We start from the raw sequence: 15,277 nt of genomic DNA on the forward strand, positions 1-15,277 counted from the left end.
GAGCCTGCGGATACTTGGAAAGCAACTGCATACACTAAGCCTGACCACAGACTGACCTGAGAGATTCCTTCAGGCTTTATATTCGCTCTCGCCTACAAAGACCGAGACTGCTGCTTGACCGAAATCACCATAGCGAAAGCGAGCCCAGCCTCACCGAGGCGCCTCACCTTACATTCACCACCTCACCGCTTTTCCGTCCGCCGCCGCAGCGCCGCGGTTGCTGAGGGGCGCGGGGGCTGACGGGATCTGGAGTTCTTCGCTCGCTCTCCTTCGTGCGGCTCAGCGGCGCCGGCATTGGCGAAGAACTACTCGGGCAGGAGAAAAGATGGCGGCGATTGTTTGTCGCCGTTGCTGAGCAACGCAATTATCCTCTCCTTGGTTCTTGCGCTAATGAGAGGCTTAGAAATTAATCGGACGATCACTACGCACTCAGATAAGGATAGCTGTGACGAGCAGAGGCTCGGCGACCTGAACGCGACACGCTCAGCATCGATCCTGGGGAGAAGACTACAAATCCCGGCATCCACTGCGCCGCCGCGCTCCGCATCGCGCCTCCGGCTGCGTCGTGAGGCATGCTGGGAGATGTAGTCCCCCGCCCCCGCCTCGTGTTACGCAAATAAGGGGCCAGGTAGGCGGGCGATCCCTCCGGAGGCCGCACCCAGCCGCCTTCCGATTGGTTGCGGGGCCGGTGGGCAGTGCTGAGGGAGCGCGTGGACCTGCCCCTGCGCATGCGCCTAGCGGCGAGGGGGTGCCGCTGTTGGGCGGGCGGCCGCGCAATGTTTTGGGGGCGGGCGCTGAGGCGCGGAGCGGTTGGTGCTGCCTGTGCCGGCGGCCGGTCCGTGCGCTGAAGCGGCGGCGCGCAGCCTTCGTTCGGGTGGCGCTGAGACCCTCCGCCCCGCGGAGCCTCCTGGCGAGCGGCAGAGCTCGCCCCGCTTCCCGAGCAGCCCGCTCTGCGGGCGGGCAGCCGGCAGCCCCCGTGGCCGCAGCCGGCGGGCGGCGCGCTCCGAGCGGCGGCGGCGGGGCAGCGGCCGCGGGGATGATGAACAGGTTCCGAAAGTGGCTCTACAAACCCAAGGTGAGCAGCGGGGCACGGCCGCGGGAGGTCCGGGTGCCGCCGCCTCGGCGCTGCCCGCGCAGCTCCGGGGTCGTGAGTGGGCTTTGGGGGTCTCGCGGCCGCCGCGTGGCGAAGCGGTTCCCCTCCGGCTCGAGCGGCACCGTGCGCCGTGCTCGGGGCGCCGCGAGAAGCGCTGCTGCGTTTCAGCATCCGCCGCGTCTCCGTTCCCCCTCGGCGGCGTGATTCACCTCACGGAGCACTCGGCTGAATTCTGTCCTGTCACTGCCGCCCGTCCTTCTTCCAGCGTTCGGCGGCAGCGCTGAGGCTCGTTCCCGTCGCTCTTTCCCGCACGCGGCTCGTTCACCCGCGTGACAGCGCTGCGCTGCAGGGCGAGGAGAAATAGAGGGAAAAGTTGAGATGAGGCTGCAGAACTGGAGCGCGGGTGGCGGCGGTGCGTGCGGGCAGCGCAGGTTCGTGCGTGGGGGACGCGGTGTTCCGACGCCGCTCCCATGGAGGAAAGGAAACGCAGCAGCTGACTGCAAATAGTTTTCGAAAGACTTCTTGTTTTATATCAGTGAACTTTTAGTGAGCTACAAGAAAATATGCGCAGAATTAACTGTGCAGGGAATTGCAAGTGTCGCTTTTGTCACAATTTTTGAATCAAAATGAATCAAATTTCACAGTAATAATGAAAAATAATCTCACACAAATCTTCTTTCTAATAGAGGTTCTGTCTCTTTATGGTAAGACCTACTTTCCCCTGTGCAGTACCTTGCTGTATGCTGTGCTCTCAGTACCCAGTGTGTGCACTGGGCAGTGCATGCCCTTATTTCCATGGGGCTGAGCTGTGCTGGGGGACCTTCCCAGCCCATTGCGTGCTGCTGGCCCCACCTAGCACTGTCATCTTGTGCTACTGCACTGCAGGCAGCAGCAGGGCCTTCGTGCTCCAGAGAACTGCTTTAGGTAGGCAGAGTTGTGGCTCACTGAGACTTTGCAAATTGGTCTTTGTTGGTTTTTGGAGCTTATTGTGCTGCCTTTAAACACATGTTCAAAATGGGTCAGTGTGACAGCGTGTTCTTCAGAAATAGCCTTTTTTTCCCTCATGCCTATTGAATTCTTATAGATAATATAGTTAACTTAATAATGAAATGTTTCAAACCTCAGCATGTTTTGGTAATGTTTAAGATAGAGTTCTCATATAGGGACTTCCAGTACTTGAAGAGAGCTTATAAGCAAAGTGGGACTGAGTTTTTACACAAGCAGATACCAGTGGAATGAGGGGAAATGGCTTTGAACTTACAGAGGGGAGATTTAGGTTAGTTGTTAGGAACGAATTATTTACTCAAGAGTGTGGTGAAGCTCTGGCACAGGCTGCTCAGAGAAGTGTGGGTGCCCCATCCCTAGAGATTGTCAGGGCTGGGATGGATGGGCCCTGGGCAGCCTGAGCTGCTTGGGGGCCCCAGCCCATAGCAGGGAGTTGGGGCTGGATGGGCAGTGAAGTCCCTTCCAACCTCAGCTATTTTGTAATTGTATGATTCTGTGGCTGTAACTTTCCTGGTTATAATGCTTACTGTCCTTTTTTGTCAAGGTATTGTTGAGATTCTTCCTGCTAAGGTGAATGGGTTCCAGGCTTTCTTTTGGAATGCTTTGGAATATTGTATATCCTGAGATGGCTACTTTTGGGATATTCAATCTGGTGGGGGCTATCATTACTGATGTTGCTTAGTTACAGTCTTGTTAGGCACTGCAGGTACCAGGTGTGTTTTATCAATTACATATTGCTATTGCTTGTGTTGGAAACTGCTTCTCTTGAGGCTTTCCAGATGCTAGTATCATGTAATAGACTTCTGCATGGCAGCATATGTTGCTGGTTGTTTGTTGTTTGGTTACATCCAGAGGGAACTTCGAAGGCAGTGGAGGAATGGGATTGGGAAGGAGCAGAAGGCATTGAGCTCAGAGCACAGAGCACTCACAGTGCAGCCCATTCAGAGACCTCAATAAATGCTCTCATCCCGGGGAAATGGATAGTTCTTGATATGAAATGAACTTGATAGTTCTATTCCCCATAGGTGTTTGTGTAAACTGTTTCAAATAATATTTTTACATAGGGGAGGCTAAAAAAATGAAACAGAGCAGGTATTGCTTAACAGGATGTAATTACAAAGCTATCAGTATAATTGTCAAGTTGCTGCAAGAGGCAGAACCTGCATCAGGACAGACACTGACTTTGAAACTGCTGCATCTGTTTGAACATAGCAAGGATGTGAGAGAAAATGTTAGTGTAGGGAAGTGCAAAATCCTGACTAATGCCGGGAATGTGTCACGAGAACAGCGTGACTTTTCTGCATCCTTATGCTCTTGCTGTGTGGCCCTGTTATGGCTCTCCAGGTATGCTGGATGCCCAGATTTAATAAACCAGGTCTAATGCTGATGGTTGAGGTAAACAGTGAAACAGATAACAGCAACGTGAGCTATGCAGCTGGCAGGAGGCTGCTCTCAGCTGAGATCATAGAGGCAAACCAGAGAGATGAGGCTTTGTTTTCAAACTCCTGTGCTACATAGGTTGCAATCTAATTTTTTACTGCTTTCTGTGAGGTGATTCTGCAGTCCTCAAACAGGAAACAACATGGTAAGTTTTTGGAAAGGAATTAGTGTTTTCTTCTGAACCAGGAGAAAGTGCAGAGGAGTGACTGGAAGCTGCTCAGGGCTGCAGCATGCAGAAGCTGTGTGCTGTGACTGCCTCAGGATGCTGCAGAAATCCTTGGTACAGCTGCTGCTCTGAGAAAAAGGGTGACTCTGAAACGCAAATGTTTGAATGCACGCGCAGATATAATAGAAACATTTCCTGTCACTCCTTATCCTGTGCCTTTTGCTGTCGGAACATTCCACAGGTGCTAGGTCAGAGCCTGCTCCCAGGCAGATGTCAGCATCCCACAGAAGGATTGGAACAGGCTGCTTTTGTACAGTTATGAAATGCTTTTGATAACCAAAGTATTCAGAAAACTCCTATGAATGCTGCTACTTGAGGTTTGAGAATAGCTTGAGCAAAGAACAGGTAACTTGCTCACCAGGGTCAGTGCTGAATGGAGCTCTGATTTATTGATATTTTGAAAGAACTGTTCTATATTTGACTAGGAAAGAAAAAATTTGTTTCCAGCCACAATTTAAAGATATTCTAATCTGCTTAGTATAAGACTGCAGTACCTCTGATGGATGTTCATTTTCTGTATTACTCTTTTGTGGGAATAAAAGCCAAGAGATATGTTTTTCCTGAGATTTCTTTTTTTTTTTTTTTTTTTTTTTTTTTTTTTTTTTTTACTATGTGGTAATAGGTGCATCTTGTGATTATTGTTCCAGAATTCCTTATGTTCTTGGTTAACACAAAATTCATACTTATTGGTATAACAGGTGCCTGGTTTTATGCATGCTTTGTCCCAGTCAGGTGTTCTGGCAACAGCCTGGAGGCATGATGCTGTTTTTTAGCACCCCTTCTGCTAAGGACTGACCTAAGAAGACACTGTGCAAATAAGAACATTCCTAAGGAATAAAGAGTAATTGCCTAACGTAGAAAAGTGAGAGCCAGTGGCAATAAAAATAATTAATCAAATAACTTCTAGGAGCGTCTGCATTACCTTGTGTGGTGGTGGTGGTATTTGTTTTGTTGTTCTTTTTTTATTTAAGGGCAGGTAAGAACTGAGCTTTAGAAGTTCCATGTGAGAATGTTATCTTGCTTAGGAGCATCCCCAGAGTTACTTTATAAATAGAAATAGGAAATAAATATTATGAAAAATAATCAAAATTGATTTTTTTTTTTTTGAAGGGAGGAGGAAAAGATGTTAGTAGGGATTTCTGAAGGGAAAATGAAGTTGTGTATAGAAGATGAATAGAAATATGAACTACAGAGCAGCAGAATGTAGTAAAAATTAGTCTCAAGGATGTGCTTAACACACTGTGAAGAACACTTTTAAAGTTGATTCAGTAGAAGGAGATGTAGGAAGGGGGAACATTATTTTAAGCTGTGTTTTCGTTTCTCACCATTTCTGCCCATCATAAAAAGATGAAACTGCTGCAGTAGCCAAGCAACTATTGAGACAAGTTTTGAGTGAGTGAATGGAAAAGGACCAGTTTATAGAGTAATATAGTTGGGAAGCAGTGTTTCATTTTAGATGTGATTTCTACATCTTAGAAGTGAAATATTTACTCCTCACAGGAGAGAACCTGAGTGACTTTGGTCTTGAGGAAAAGTGTCTTAGGAGAACTTGAAGAAAGAGTGAAAGTAAATATTATTTGTAGTGCAAATTTGGTGCTGCACAGTAATCCAAGTTTCTGCACCATGCTGTTTGTGATAAAAATGTGGTACTTAATGCCATGTGTATATTAACATCTAATGGCTTCCAAAAACAGAAGAATCAGGAATCTGTCTTATCTGGGGAAGCAGCACCGGATTTCTGAAGATGCTCAGTATTTTTTAAGTCAGCTCTTTGATCTTGCTCAATTACCTGCTTGATTCTTCTTGTTACTACTGTCTGATCAGAGGCTGCAGCTACAGTGATGAGCAATACTGATAAAAATCCTGAGAAGGGCAACCTATAAATCAGCATACGTTATTCTAGCTTCACAGTTCTGCTTCATTTTCAAAGCACCATCTAGTGGTTTGAACTCCAGTGTGGAAACTAGTAATTCTTTGCTGTTTGTTCTGCAGCTCAGCAGCTAACTTAAAATAATTACCTCAAGTCTTATTATTTCTTAGCCTTGGTTTACCTATGTCTGAAAAAGTCAAGTAGGTAAACTGCTGCAGTTGTCAGCTAAGAGATTTGTTTGTCTGTGCTTGATTACTTGGTGAATAGAGTTAAATCCAGCTTTATTGATGACCTGGATGAGGGGATTGAGAGGAGAGTACGGTACCCTCAGTAAGTTTGCAGATGGCACCAAGCTGGGAGGAAGTGTCGATCTGCCTGGGGGTAGGAAGGCCCTACAGGGATCTGGACAGAATGGATCGCTGGGCTGAGGCCAATGGGATGAAGTTCAACAAGTCCAAGTGCTGGGTCCTATATTTTCCCCACAGCAACAGCAGATGATGCTGCAAGCTTGGGGCAGAGTGGCTGGAAGGCTGTGTGGAGGAAATGGACCTGGGGTTGTTGGTCAGTGCTGGGCTGTACGTGAGCCAGCAGCGTGCCCAGGTGGCTGGGAGGGCCAATGTCATCCTGGCTTGTATCAGAAACAGTGTTGCCAGCAGGAGCAGCCAAGTGCTCCTTCTGTACTCAGCTCTGGTGAGGTCACACCTGGAATACTGTGTTCAGTTTTGGGCCCTTTGCTACAAGAAAAACATTGAAGCCCTGGAGTGTTTCCAGAGAAGGGAAACAAAGCTGTGAGGGGTCTGGAGCACAAATCTTGTGAGGAGCAACTGAGGGAGCTGGGATTGTTCAGCCTGGAGGAGGCTTAGGGGAGATCTGATTGCTCCGTATCCTACCTGAAGGGAAGCTGTGGTGAGGTGGGAGTCAGCCTTTTTACCCCTGTAAGTAGTGACAAGGCTGGAGGAAATGGGCTCAAGTTATGTCAGGGGAGATTCAGGTTGTGCATTAGGAATAATTTCTTCTCTGAAAGACTGGTCAGGTACTGGAATGAGCTGCCTAGGGAGGTGGTGGAGTCACTGTCCCTGGAGGTGTTCAAGAAACACTTAAATGTTGTACTGAGGGACATGGTTTAGTGGGGGAATATTGGTGGTAGGATGGTTAGACTGGGTGATCTTAGAGGTCTTTTCTAACCTTGTGGGTTCTATGATTACTCTGATGCGAGAGAAATGCATATGCCTTGCAAAATGACTCTTCTGATATGGATTACTGTGAGCAGAGTTACAGTGTATCAGATTGAGGGTCCATCTAGCCTGGTGTCGTGTCTGGTGGCTTTCAGTGTCCTGTAACAGATGCCTTGGGGAAAAAGATGAGATGAATGGAAAGTGATATGTCCCCTGGGCTTTTATTTCTTTTCCACTTATGGTAGTCTGCATCATAGGTGCGTGCTCAGCTACAGATTGTGCCTTATAATTCAATAGCTTGGGAACATTTTTCCTTAGTATCTAATCATTTTTTCAGTCCATTTATACTTCTGGCTGCCATAATGACTACTAGCAATGGGTGCTTAAAGTGAGTCTCATTCTAGTGATGTGTATTTTCAAGTGTCCATCAGTGTGATTGACCTGATGTGCTCCTTGTCCTGCAGATTCCCTTCTGCTCTTTGTCTTGGATCTTGAGATCCCCCTGACTGCACTGCCATGGTGGTAGCAGAATGTAAAGAAAAATACTCTTTCTTTCTAGTGTTTTTTGATATATATGTATATTTTTAGAGCACAATGTGTTCTATGTTATTTAGAAGAATGATGATTTAAAAAAAAAAAAAAAAAAAAATCTGCATTGAGCCACAGTCTTTAAGCTCTGTGAGTGCCCGAAGAGTTCTTTATTCCTGAGCTAACTGAAAGAACCTGGCAGTAAAAACACCTTGAAATGCTTCATTTAGTTATTTTAGTGGTTTCTGTCTCCTGTCCTGGTAGTTTTTCTAACAACGTTGATTTAAAAATGTATTCAGTAAAGCGCTTTTAAAATAATCATGTTAAAAAAATTAATTGAAGGCTGAGTTGATATGTTTGGCTCATGTCTGAAAACTGACCTGCCTTCATAGTGTGCATCTGACAAAGCAAGCTTCTCGAACTTGATTGTTTTACTGGAAGGTGTTGCTATGTTGGAGTCTTACCTGTTCTCATGAGTCTTTGTTTTCATTTTCAAGGTACAAAATATGCAAGTACTACTTTGTAGCTAAAATTGCCAGCTGGGGGTAACTGTTTAATGGCCTCATGCTTGCATTCTGGAAGTGAACTGCTGCCCTTCAGGCAGGCTGAAGCTATTAAGTCCCCTCAGCCAGAGCTATCCCAAGTCAACAATGCAGAGCACTCAGCCTATGTAAGGCAGGCGTTGCTGTGTAACAGAGCCCAGTTTTCCTTTGCTGAAGCACTCAGCTGCCTGCTGTTGGAAGGCAGGTAAGTGACACAAGTTCTGATACACTTTATAGAGCTGTAGGTTTAGGATACGGAAGAGGTGAGCTTTTGGGGAGATTGTATGCTTGTGCAAAGAAGAGTACAGCCTTCCTGTTTCAGCATGCCTTGCTGCTGAAACTGGAGGGTCTAACTCTTGTTTTGTTATATGTATTTGATGAGGTAGATCAGGCTTGCTCCATTCTATTTATATTTCTGTTCTCCTCTGCAGGCTATGGGATTTTTCTTCTTGTCTCCCCAGTAGTCAGTAACAATTGTGCATTGCCTCCATGGGCTTGGCCTGGAAACTATTGATGTTCCCAATCTTCTTGATGGTGGCTCTGCTTATTGCTATTCCTCTATGTTAATAATCTTTTCCTCCTTAGAGTATTAATGCTTCTGATATCATTTAGGATCAGGATGCCCTGAAGAACTGATCAACAGGAACTGGATTATAGAAGGAAACATATTCACAGCCTCACTGTAGAATCCTGTATAGTGTTGCACTGCAAGTGAGACTGACCTCTGAGAATGTCATGTAAAGGCTGCCCCTGCTTTGCTCCGTCTTTATAGGCCACAGGATCATCTTTCTTTTTCTTTCACAGGACCTTATTCACACTCGATAGCTGTTCAGAATGAATAACTGTGAGCATCGTGTCACTTCCATGTACTCCTAGCTGGGTGAATGAATGAAAGAAGGGCTACTGGGCAAAGGACACAGAGGGAGAGAGATGAAGATGGGGTGGTGTAAGAATGTGCTTGAAATAAAAACGTCTGAAATACAATTCAAGGATGGAAAAAAAAGGAGGAGACACTCTCAAATTGCATGCTTTATATTTTCAAATGGGGCATAGGTGAAAATAAATTGGCATGATGTTTATGCTGGAATGTGTTAATTCCTGCCATCAGCCAGCACTTTGATCTCTGAGAATTACAGGTGTTTGTAGCTAAACTAACCAGGTGTTCAGGGTGTTCTACATTGTTCTACATTGCATGCTTCTAATTTTCACCTTCCTTTGTCAGCCTTTTAATGCAGGAAAATTTTCCTGAAATTCTGAACTTTATCAGATATTATGAATAATCAGATTGCTCAAGTTTCTTCTCAATACCAATGTTATAGAGCTGAGCATGAAAGGGTTCTTGTATGTTTATCTGATCTTGGCTTTTGAATGTTATCTTAAGAGTCTATTTAGGAGTGAGGGGAGGCTCTTGTATCAGTGCCTCATTGCCTGATTCTCCTATAAGCACGGACCTGTAGGTAGATATTTCAACTTCCTGTCTGTTTCCAGCTGCTGGAGTTTTAGTGCTTCTACCATACAAACAAGAACATTTCAGACTGCTTCCTGCCAGATTCCCTGCAAGAGCCACCTGCTTTTATTTAATTTTCAGGATTCAGAAAGATAGAGTACCTGCACTTCTGAATGCGTTATTTAATGCCTTTGTAAAGTGTTTTTATAGAGATGGATGAGTGTACCTCATTTACTTGACAGCCATATAAAAGTACCTTGACGCAATTGAAATGATGTCATTCATTTCAAGGGACAAGGTGGATTATGAGAATAAGATAGAGTTAAAAGGACGTAAAAGTAGGAGAAATCATAAAGAGCTGTAAAGCAAATCTCATCTTACACCCATCATTTCTTTTGCCTTGGGTTTTAGAGGCGTAAGAGATGAAGTGAAAATGGTAGTCAGTCCTTGGTGGTGACTGGTATGTGTTCAAACTGGAATGTGCTGCTTGTGGGGTTCCATGTGTGTAAGTCCTGTGGGGATGTGTGGTGGGATCCCTTATGTTCTTGTGTAGGCTCCACTGATTTGCTAGCTGGTAGCTGAGGTATGTTAGGATGTTGTGTGTTGACTTAGCCTTTTTTAAATCAAAATTTGCTTCTGTTTTGTTCTGATGATGAGTTTGGCCATGTTTGGAGGCTTTTTTTTTTTTTTTTTTTTTTTTTTTTTTTTTTTTTTTTAGAATAAAAACTAGTGAGGCTTGTTTCAATATATGAGCTTCCACGGTGCTTTGTAGGTATCTTGAAATGTTTGTATGTAACTTAAAGTGGGAATGTGATGTTGGAAGAAGGCTGATTAATTTCTGTGCCTTATGTTAAGAAGTGCATCTTGTTTAACTATGAGTGTTCACTGATGTCATGTTCATTTGGTTAATTTTTTCTTCTAATGAAGTGATTAGCAAGAAATTACTTCCAAACTGGCATGTTCAGATGTAGAACAGGGATGCAACTTGGAAATCAAATGATTCTTGAAAAATGAATGCATCTTGAAAAAGGCACAACTTAAAATTAGGTGTAAACAGGATAACTTTTTTCTGTAACAGTGTTCTATTAATTTCTTTATATAGTGTGTATATCAATATAAGGACATGTGCATCATTTGTTATTATGATGTTAGCGAATAACAACGGGTGAACTGATGTCTAGTTGTTTGTTTCCTACCTGAAGCAGAGAGAGATGGTTGTTTGAATTCACTTGACTTGATCAGCATTTAAAAAGCTTCTTAATTAGAGAAAACATTTACCCGCTAAATATCAATGCACACTTTTTCAAAAGAATAAAGCCTGTCAAATTACTGCAAATATTTCTTGATGAATATTCCTGAAGAATCTCTAAATGACCTTGCTGCTGGGAGCATTGGTTGTGGCATAAGAAAGCCAAGCACAGCTTTGGCTGAAGCCCAGAGCTGTGTGTTACTGGGGAGGCCAAGTGATGCAGTGCCATCAGCGTGATTCTGGCTCATTCTAGTTCTCTTTCTCTCAGTGCTTACACGTTGTGATTGATCCACAACTCGTGTGTCTTCTGTGTGTTCTTGAAACACCAAACAGGATTACTTTTTTCTAGCTTTCAAAAGGGGATCTGAGGCTTGAAGGTTTAGTTATCCCAAATATAAGTTAACAGTCACAGCAGCCAGAAAAATTTTATGTGGGGTTTCATTATTTTATTCCTTATCCATCGTTGCTCCCTGTCCACGACTTTATATATTTTTCCTTTTAAGGTACTGTGCAGTACTGTCACAGTTTATAGCTGAAACTGAAGACCAGATTGTATGTACTTTGCTATTCAAAGACTGGAGCACAGCTTACTGTTGCCATATGCTAAGATTCACTGCCCAACTCCTGCTTACAAATGGGAACATATGGGAGATAGGTAATGGTGATTTTCAGCTTTTAATTAGGCATGTTCAGACTGGTGCCTCACTACCCGTGCCTTCAGTCAGTTCTGTGTCATCTTCCCCATCTCCCCCTGGTGGTAAACCCTCTGGAATGTGTCAGCAAAGCTGCTGGGCAAGAAAGTTTACTTCTGCTGAAGCTTTTTGGTTATTTGGGATGGGGGAAGAGTGTCTGCCTGTTCAATAGCAGCTATCCAGCAGTCGGAAGTGCAGTTTTGAGATGGGGTACCTTACTGAAAGATGTTACATCTTGTTTGGTTTGTGGAGAGGGGAAAAAAAATATGTGATCAACACTGTATAATAAGGTAGGAATTAGAACTGCCATTTAAATGCTGGCATCTGAGATGTAGAGGTTTTGCAGCACTGGATGAAATCACTGTCAGTAATGATTAAACTCAAACTTTGAACCTCTTTGCTGCAAACTCCTGCTAGAATATGAGTCAGTTTATAGCCACTCCAGATCACAAGTCTGGTTACTTAACTCTGCTACTATATACTGTTTATGACTCCTTTCTTTTACTGCTTATTAGGCAACTTTTCTGTTGTAATGACAAATTTTTTGTGAAGTACTATCAGTGTGGTCAAATATATTTGTGCAGCAGTGATCCTCTAGAGCAACACAAGTATTCACTCATCTATTTCAGCATTCAAAATATATGAACGCAGTATAATATATAATGTATGCCTATAAAAATATTGGTGGTGGTCTTGTGAATTTTAAGTTGTCTGAAAACAGTAGTGCTGCTGCTGAGAGGGCAGGGTTATGGCTAGCCCAGTGCTTTATAGGCTGCTGGCTCTGTGTGAGGAATGGGGTGGTCGTGTTCTGCACTGGATCACTTCCTGACACAGTTGGAGCCAAATATCATTTGTTTACAGGAATTTGGAGAGTGTGTTGTCAGCTTCATTGGTGGAGGAGCAGCAGAATCACCTCTTTTTTTTTGTGGCAACAAGGTCTTTGTATTACCTTGTACAGACCGTGAATTTGTATCTTCAGCCTTTTGTATTTTACATCCTGTATTCACAACAAGTAGTGGTAGAATGAAATCTGTAATCTGAAGAAAGATGTACTGATGTCTCTAGTTCCAATAGCACCTGTTCTATTGCTCCTTTTGCATGGAAGATGGTGACTTGTATATTGAGGGAGCAGTGTGAAACCATGGTGAAGTGACGTGGAACTAAAAGAGTTGGACTTGTGATTCAATTCCTTACTGCAAAACATGGGCTCACCTTAAGTTATTTTTAGGTGACTTAGGTACAGACCACGTATAAATGTTAATGTAGGTAATACTGTGGTGACAAAGGCACAAAGCAAGCTACAGAAGCAGCAAGCTATGAAAGGATGGGCTTTCTGCATAGTTGAACTGCTGGACGCTTTGAGCTAGCTGTGCTTTTAAACAGGGATTGTGAAGGCATTGAAGTATCCAGTTAATGCTGTATTGTCTGTTTGGCATATCTGTTTTCTGCTTCAAGTTAATTGTATGAATTGTCAAACTTAGGACTCACTAATTTGGAGTTTGGAGCCAGTATAGTGACAGATCAGCCGCATTCAACATTTTTAATTAATTTCCAAGTCTTTAAAAGCATCTCCTCTATTTAATTTTCATCAGCTGGTTCACTATTAATATATTTAATAGCAGTATTGTCAGCTAATGTAATTTTTTTTCACTTTGCTCTTACTGGAATAAGGATTAATGGAACTGTAAGGATGGGTAGAAGTACAATAATTTTAGCTGAAAAGAAGTTTATCTTCATTTTGCTTGCTTGAATGGCAGCAAGTAAAAGTTTGCAGTGCTAAATACAAATGTAATATATGGGATATGCAGAGGCCATATTTTTACTCTGTGCTCACCCCTTCTCCCCTGTCAAGTGTGGAGTACTGTCTTCACAGCTTACTTCGTTCTGCATTGTGTGCTTTATCTTCTTGCTCAGTGGCCTGATCAGTGAAGAGTTTTGCTCTTTTTGAGAAGCTACTTTCAAAGCAACATTTTCTTCGAAGAAGGATGTTTTCTTAAGGGACTTGGGAGAATGTTTCCTTAAGCAAATTGGATTATGATATTGCAGTGTGTGTTTCCATGTCTCTGTTCCCTCTTTCCCCACTGTCCAGTCTGTTAGATCAATGTGGAACAATTAAGTCCTTGACATATCAGGAGCTAGAAAAAAGGTGGCAAGCTGTCTATCTCCTAGGTTTTTTTTTTCCCCCACACAGAAAACCTTTTGTTGAGGATAAAATAAGTTTTCTGATTTGTGCCACTTTTCTCTGTGGATTATTTACAGGGAGTTGGGGAAGTCTGATCTTAATCTGCCTTCAAAATTATTTTTAGGGCATTATTTCCAAATTCTAGTTAGGTCTGAAAAATTCATGAGAGATGTGCTGAGGAATATGGGGATTGAGTAGGAATTGGCTATGAGCAGTGTTGGAGCACCCTCTGCAGCCTCTTAGTTTTTAAATGAGCTTTATATATTTCTGATGATAGCTTAATGGTATGAATATAACAAAAAAACCCAACAAGAATCCAGGTGCTTTATGGGCCCTACTACTCTATGGGCCCATCCAAGAACAATGGCAGATTCTTAGTGAAAATAATTAATTAGCATGTTTTAGACCTTTTATGTCTAGAACCCTAGTGTTTTAGCCCCCTGGTGTCCTAGCATATCTCTCTTGGCAAGAAAATCCCCAGCAGCTTTTGTACGTTCACTGCAGTTCAGGCTGAAAAGTAAATACTGCATCCAGTGGAAATTGCATGAGAATTAGTTCTGTATGATGGACAAATTGTAATGCCATTAAATACACTGGGGAGAAAAGCTTAAGAATTTGCTTTTTTGAGGGCTAGTTCACTGCCTTCTGATCACAGTTGTCCCAGGATTTGGTAACCAGTGAATCATATGAGCTGCACATTCAGCAACAGACTAATCTGATGTCATACTGGGACATGGGTTCAGGTCAGGTTGGCAAAGAGCATGGCCAAATGCACTGCCACTGCTATGGCCTTCCTGGAAACATCTGGGTTTCTTCTAATCTGCTGCTGAACAGCCTGACCCTGTTTAATTTATGAGCCAACCTAGCTGGGCTGAAGAACAATGTGCAGTCTTTATTGCCTTATGAGACAACTGAGCTGCAAAGTCCTTGTGATTTGTTTTCATAGGGAAATGCTATTTTGAATGTACAACTGCAATTTAATTTTTTTTCTGTAATATGTTATTAAATTGGTGACGCTGTGTGAAACCTTCTTTGTTACTTCAGTATCTTTAAAGGATTGGTACAGAATAGCGTAATGGTATCAAGTAATCAATTATGTGGATTTTTTTCTTTTATGTCTGTGCAGAATTGCCTTGCTTTGATGATGCTATTACATCAAAGCTTTTTGTACGTTGTAATTGTAAATAGATTTACAATTGGGCTCTGAGCAAGCATCGGAGAATTGCAGAAGGGATGAGGCTGGAAGGGACCTATGCAGACTGCATGTTGCATCTCCTGTGCTCAAAGCAGGATTCTCAGGCCAATGTCCAGTGGTCTTGACCTGTTTCCAAAAATGCAGACTCCCCAACTTCTTCTCTAGGCAGTCAGTTCCAGTAGATGATCTACTGGCTCCTGGTTGGGTTGGCTTCAGGGCCTTATCCCGTGGGATTCTTCTAAGCCAGGCCCTGAAAAGGCTGAATCTTGTGACATCTGAGGATGGTTTTTACCACTTTGGACAATCTATTGCTCTTCCCTTGTAGTTGGGTCCTTTCTGACTCAAAATGCCAATCATTTTTTCCTGCAGATTAGTTTGGCTTCTTTCTTTCGTGAGCCTGAATGAGTGTGGAAGAAGTCATCTTTATTTTAACTCTTTACATATGGGAATGTTGTTGTTATGGTGTTTTTTTTTTTTTTTAGTTCTTTGTCCTCAACATCTATAAGCTGTATTTTTGGAAAACTCTTATTCTTGTTTCTTTTTGCTCTTTTTCCAGTTGGAGATGTAGATCTTATAAAAAGGTTGGTGGCCAGTTCTTTGACTAGGTAAACAGGAGTGCCATGCAGACTGGAA

At 43.3% G+C, this 15,277-nt stretch overlaps 2 protein-coding genes across 7 annotated transcripts in view; one reads left to right on the forward strand and one right to left on the reverse strand.

Moving 5' to 3' along the window:
* CFAP99 (cilia and flagella associated protein 99) overlaps positions 1–482 on the reverse strand; it is a 49,205-nt gene extending 48,723 nt beyond the window's left edge. Inside the window, exon 1 of one of the 3 annotated variants that reach the window (XM_048942551.1) lies at positions 173–482. The gene's annotated coding sequence lies outside the window, so the exon portion shown is untranslated. Of the gene's footprint in view, positions 1–56 lie in introns of all 3 variants that reach the window. The other 2 variants (XM_048942549.1, XM_048942550.1) reach the window with 2 other exon arrangements.
* A 315-nt stretch (positions 483–797) lies between these two features.
* Positions 798–15,277, forward strand: part of ZFYVE28 (zinc finger FYVE-type containing 28) — a 147,238-nt gene continuing 132,758 nt past the window's right edge. For all 4 annotated transcript variants that reach the window (XM_048942542.1, XM_048942544.1, XM_048942546.1 and 1 more), the window contains exon 1: positions 798–1,075. In XM_048942542.1, coding sequence (XP_048798499.1) covers positions 1,037–1,075 — 39 coding nt within the window. In that variant the 5' untranslated portion in view covers positions 798–1,036. The remainder of the gene's footprint in view (positions 1,076–15,277) is intronic.

Source organism: Lagopus muta, chromosome 4 (genome assembly GCF_023343835.1).
Source record: "Lagopus muta isolate bLagMut1 chromosome 4, bLagMut1 primary, whole genome shotgun sequence".
NCBI lineage: Eukaryota > Metazoa > Chordata > Aves > Galliformes > Phasianidae > Lagopus > Lagopus muta.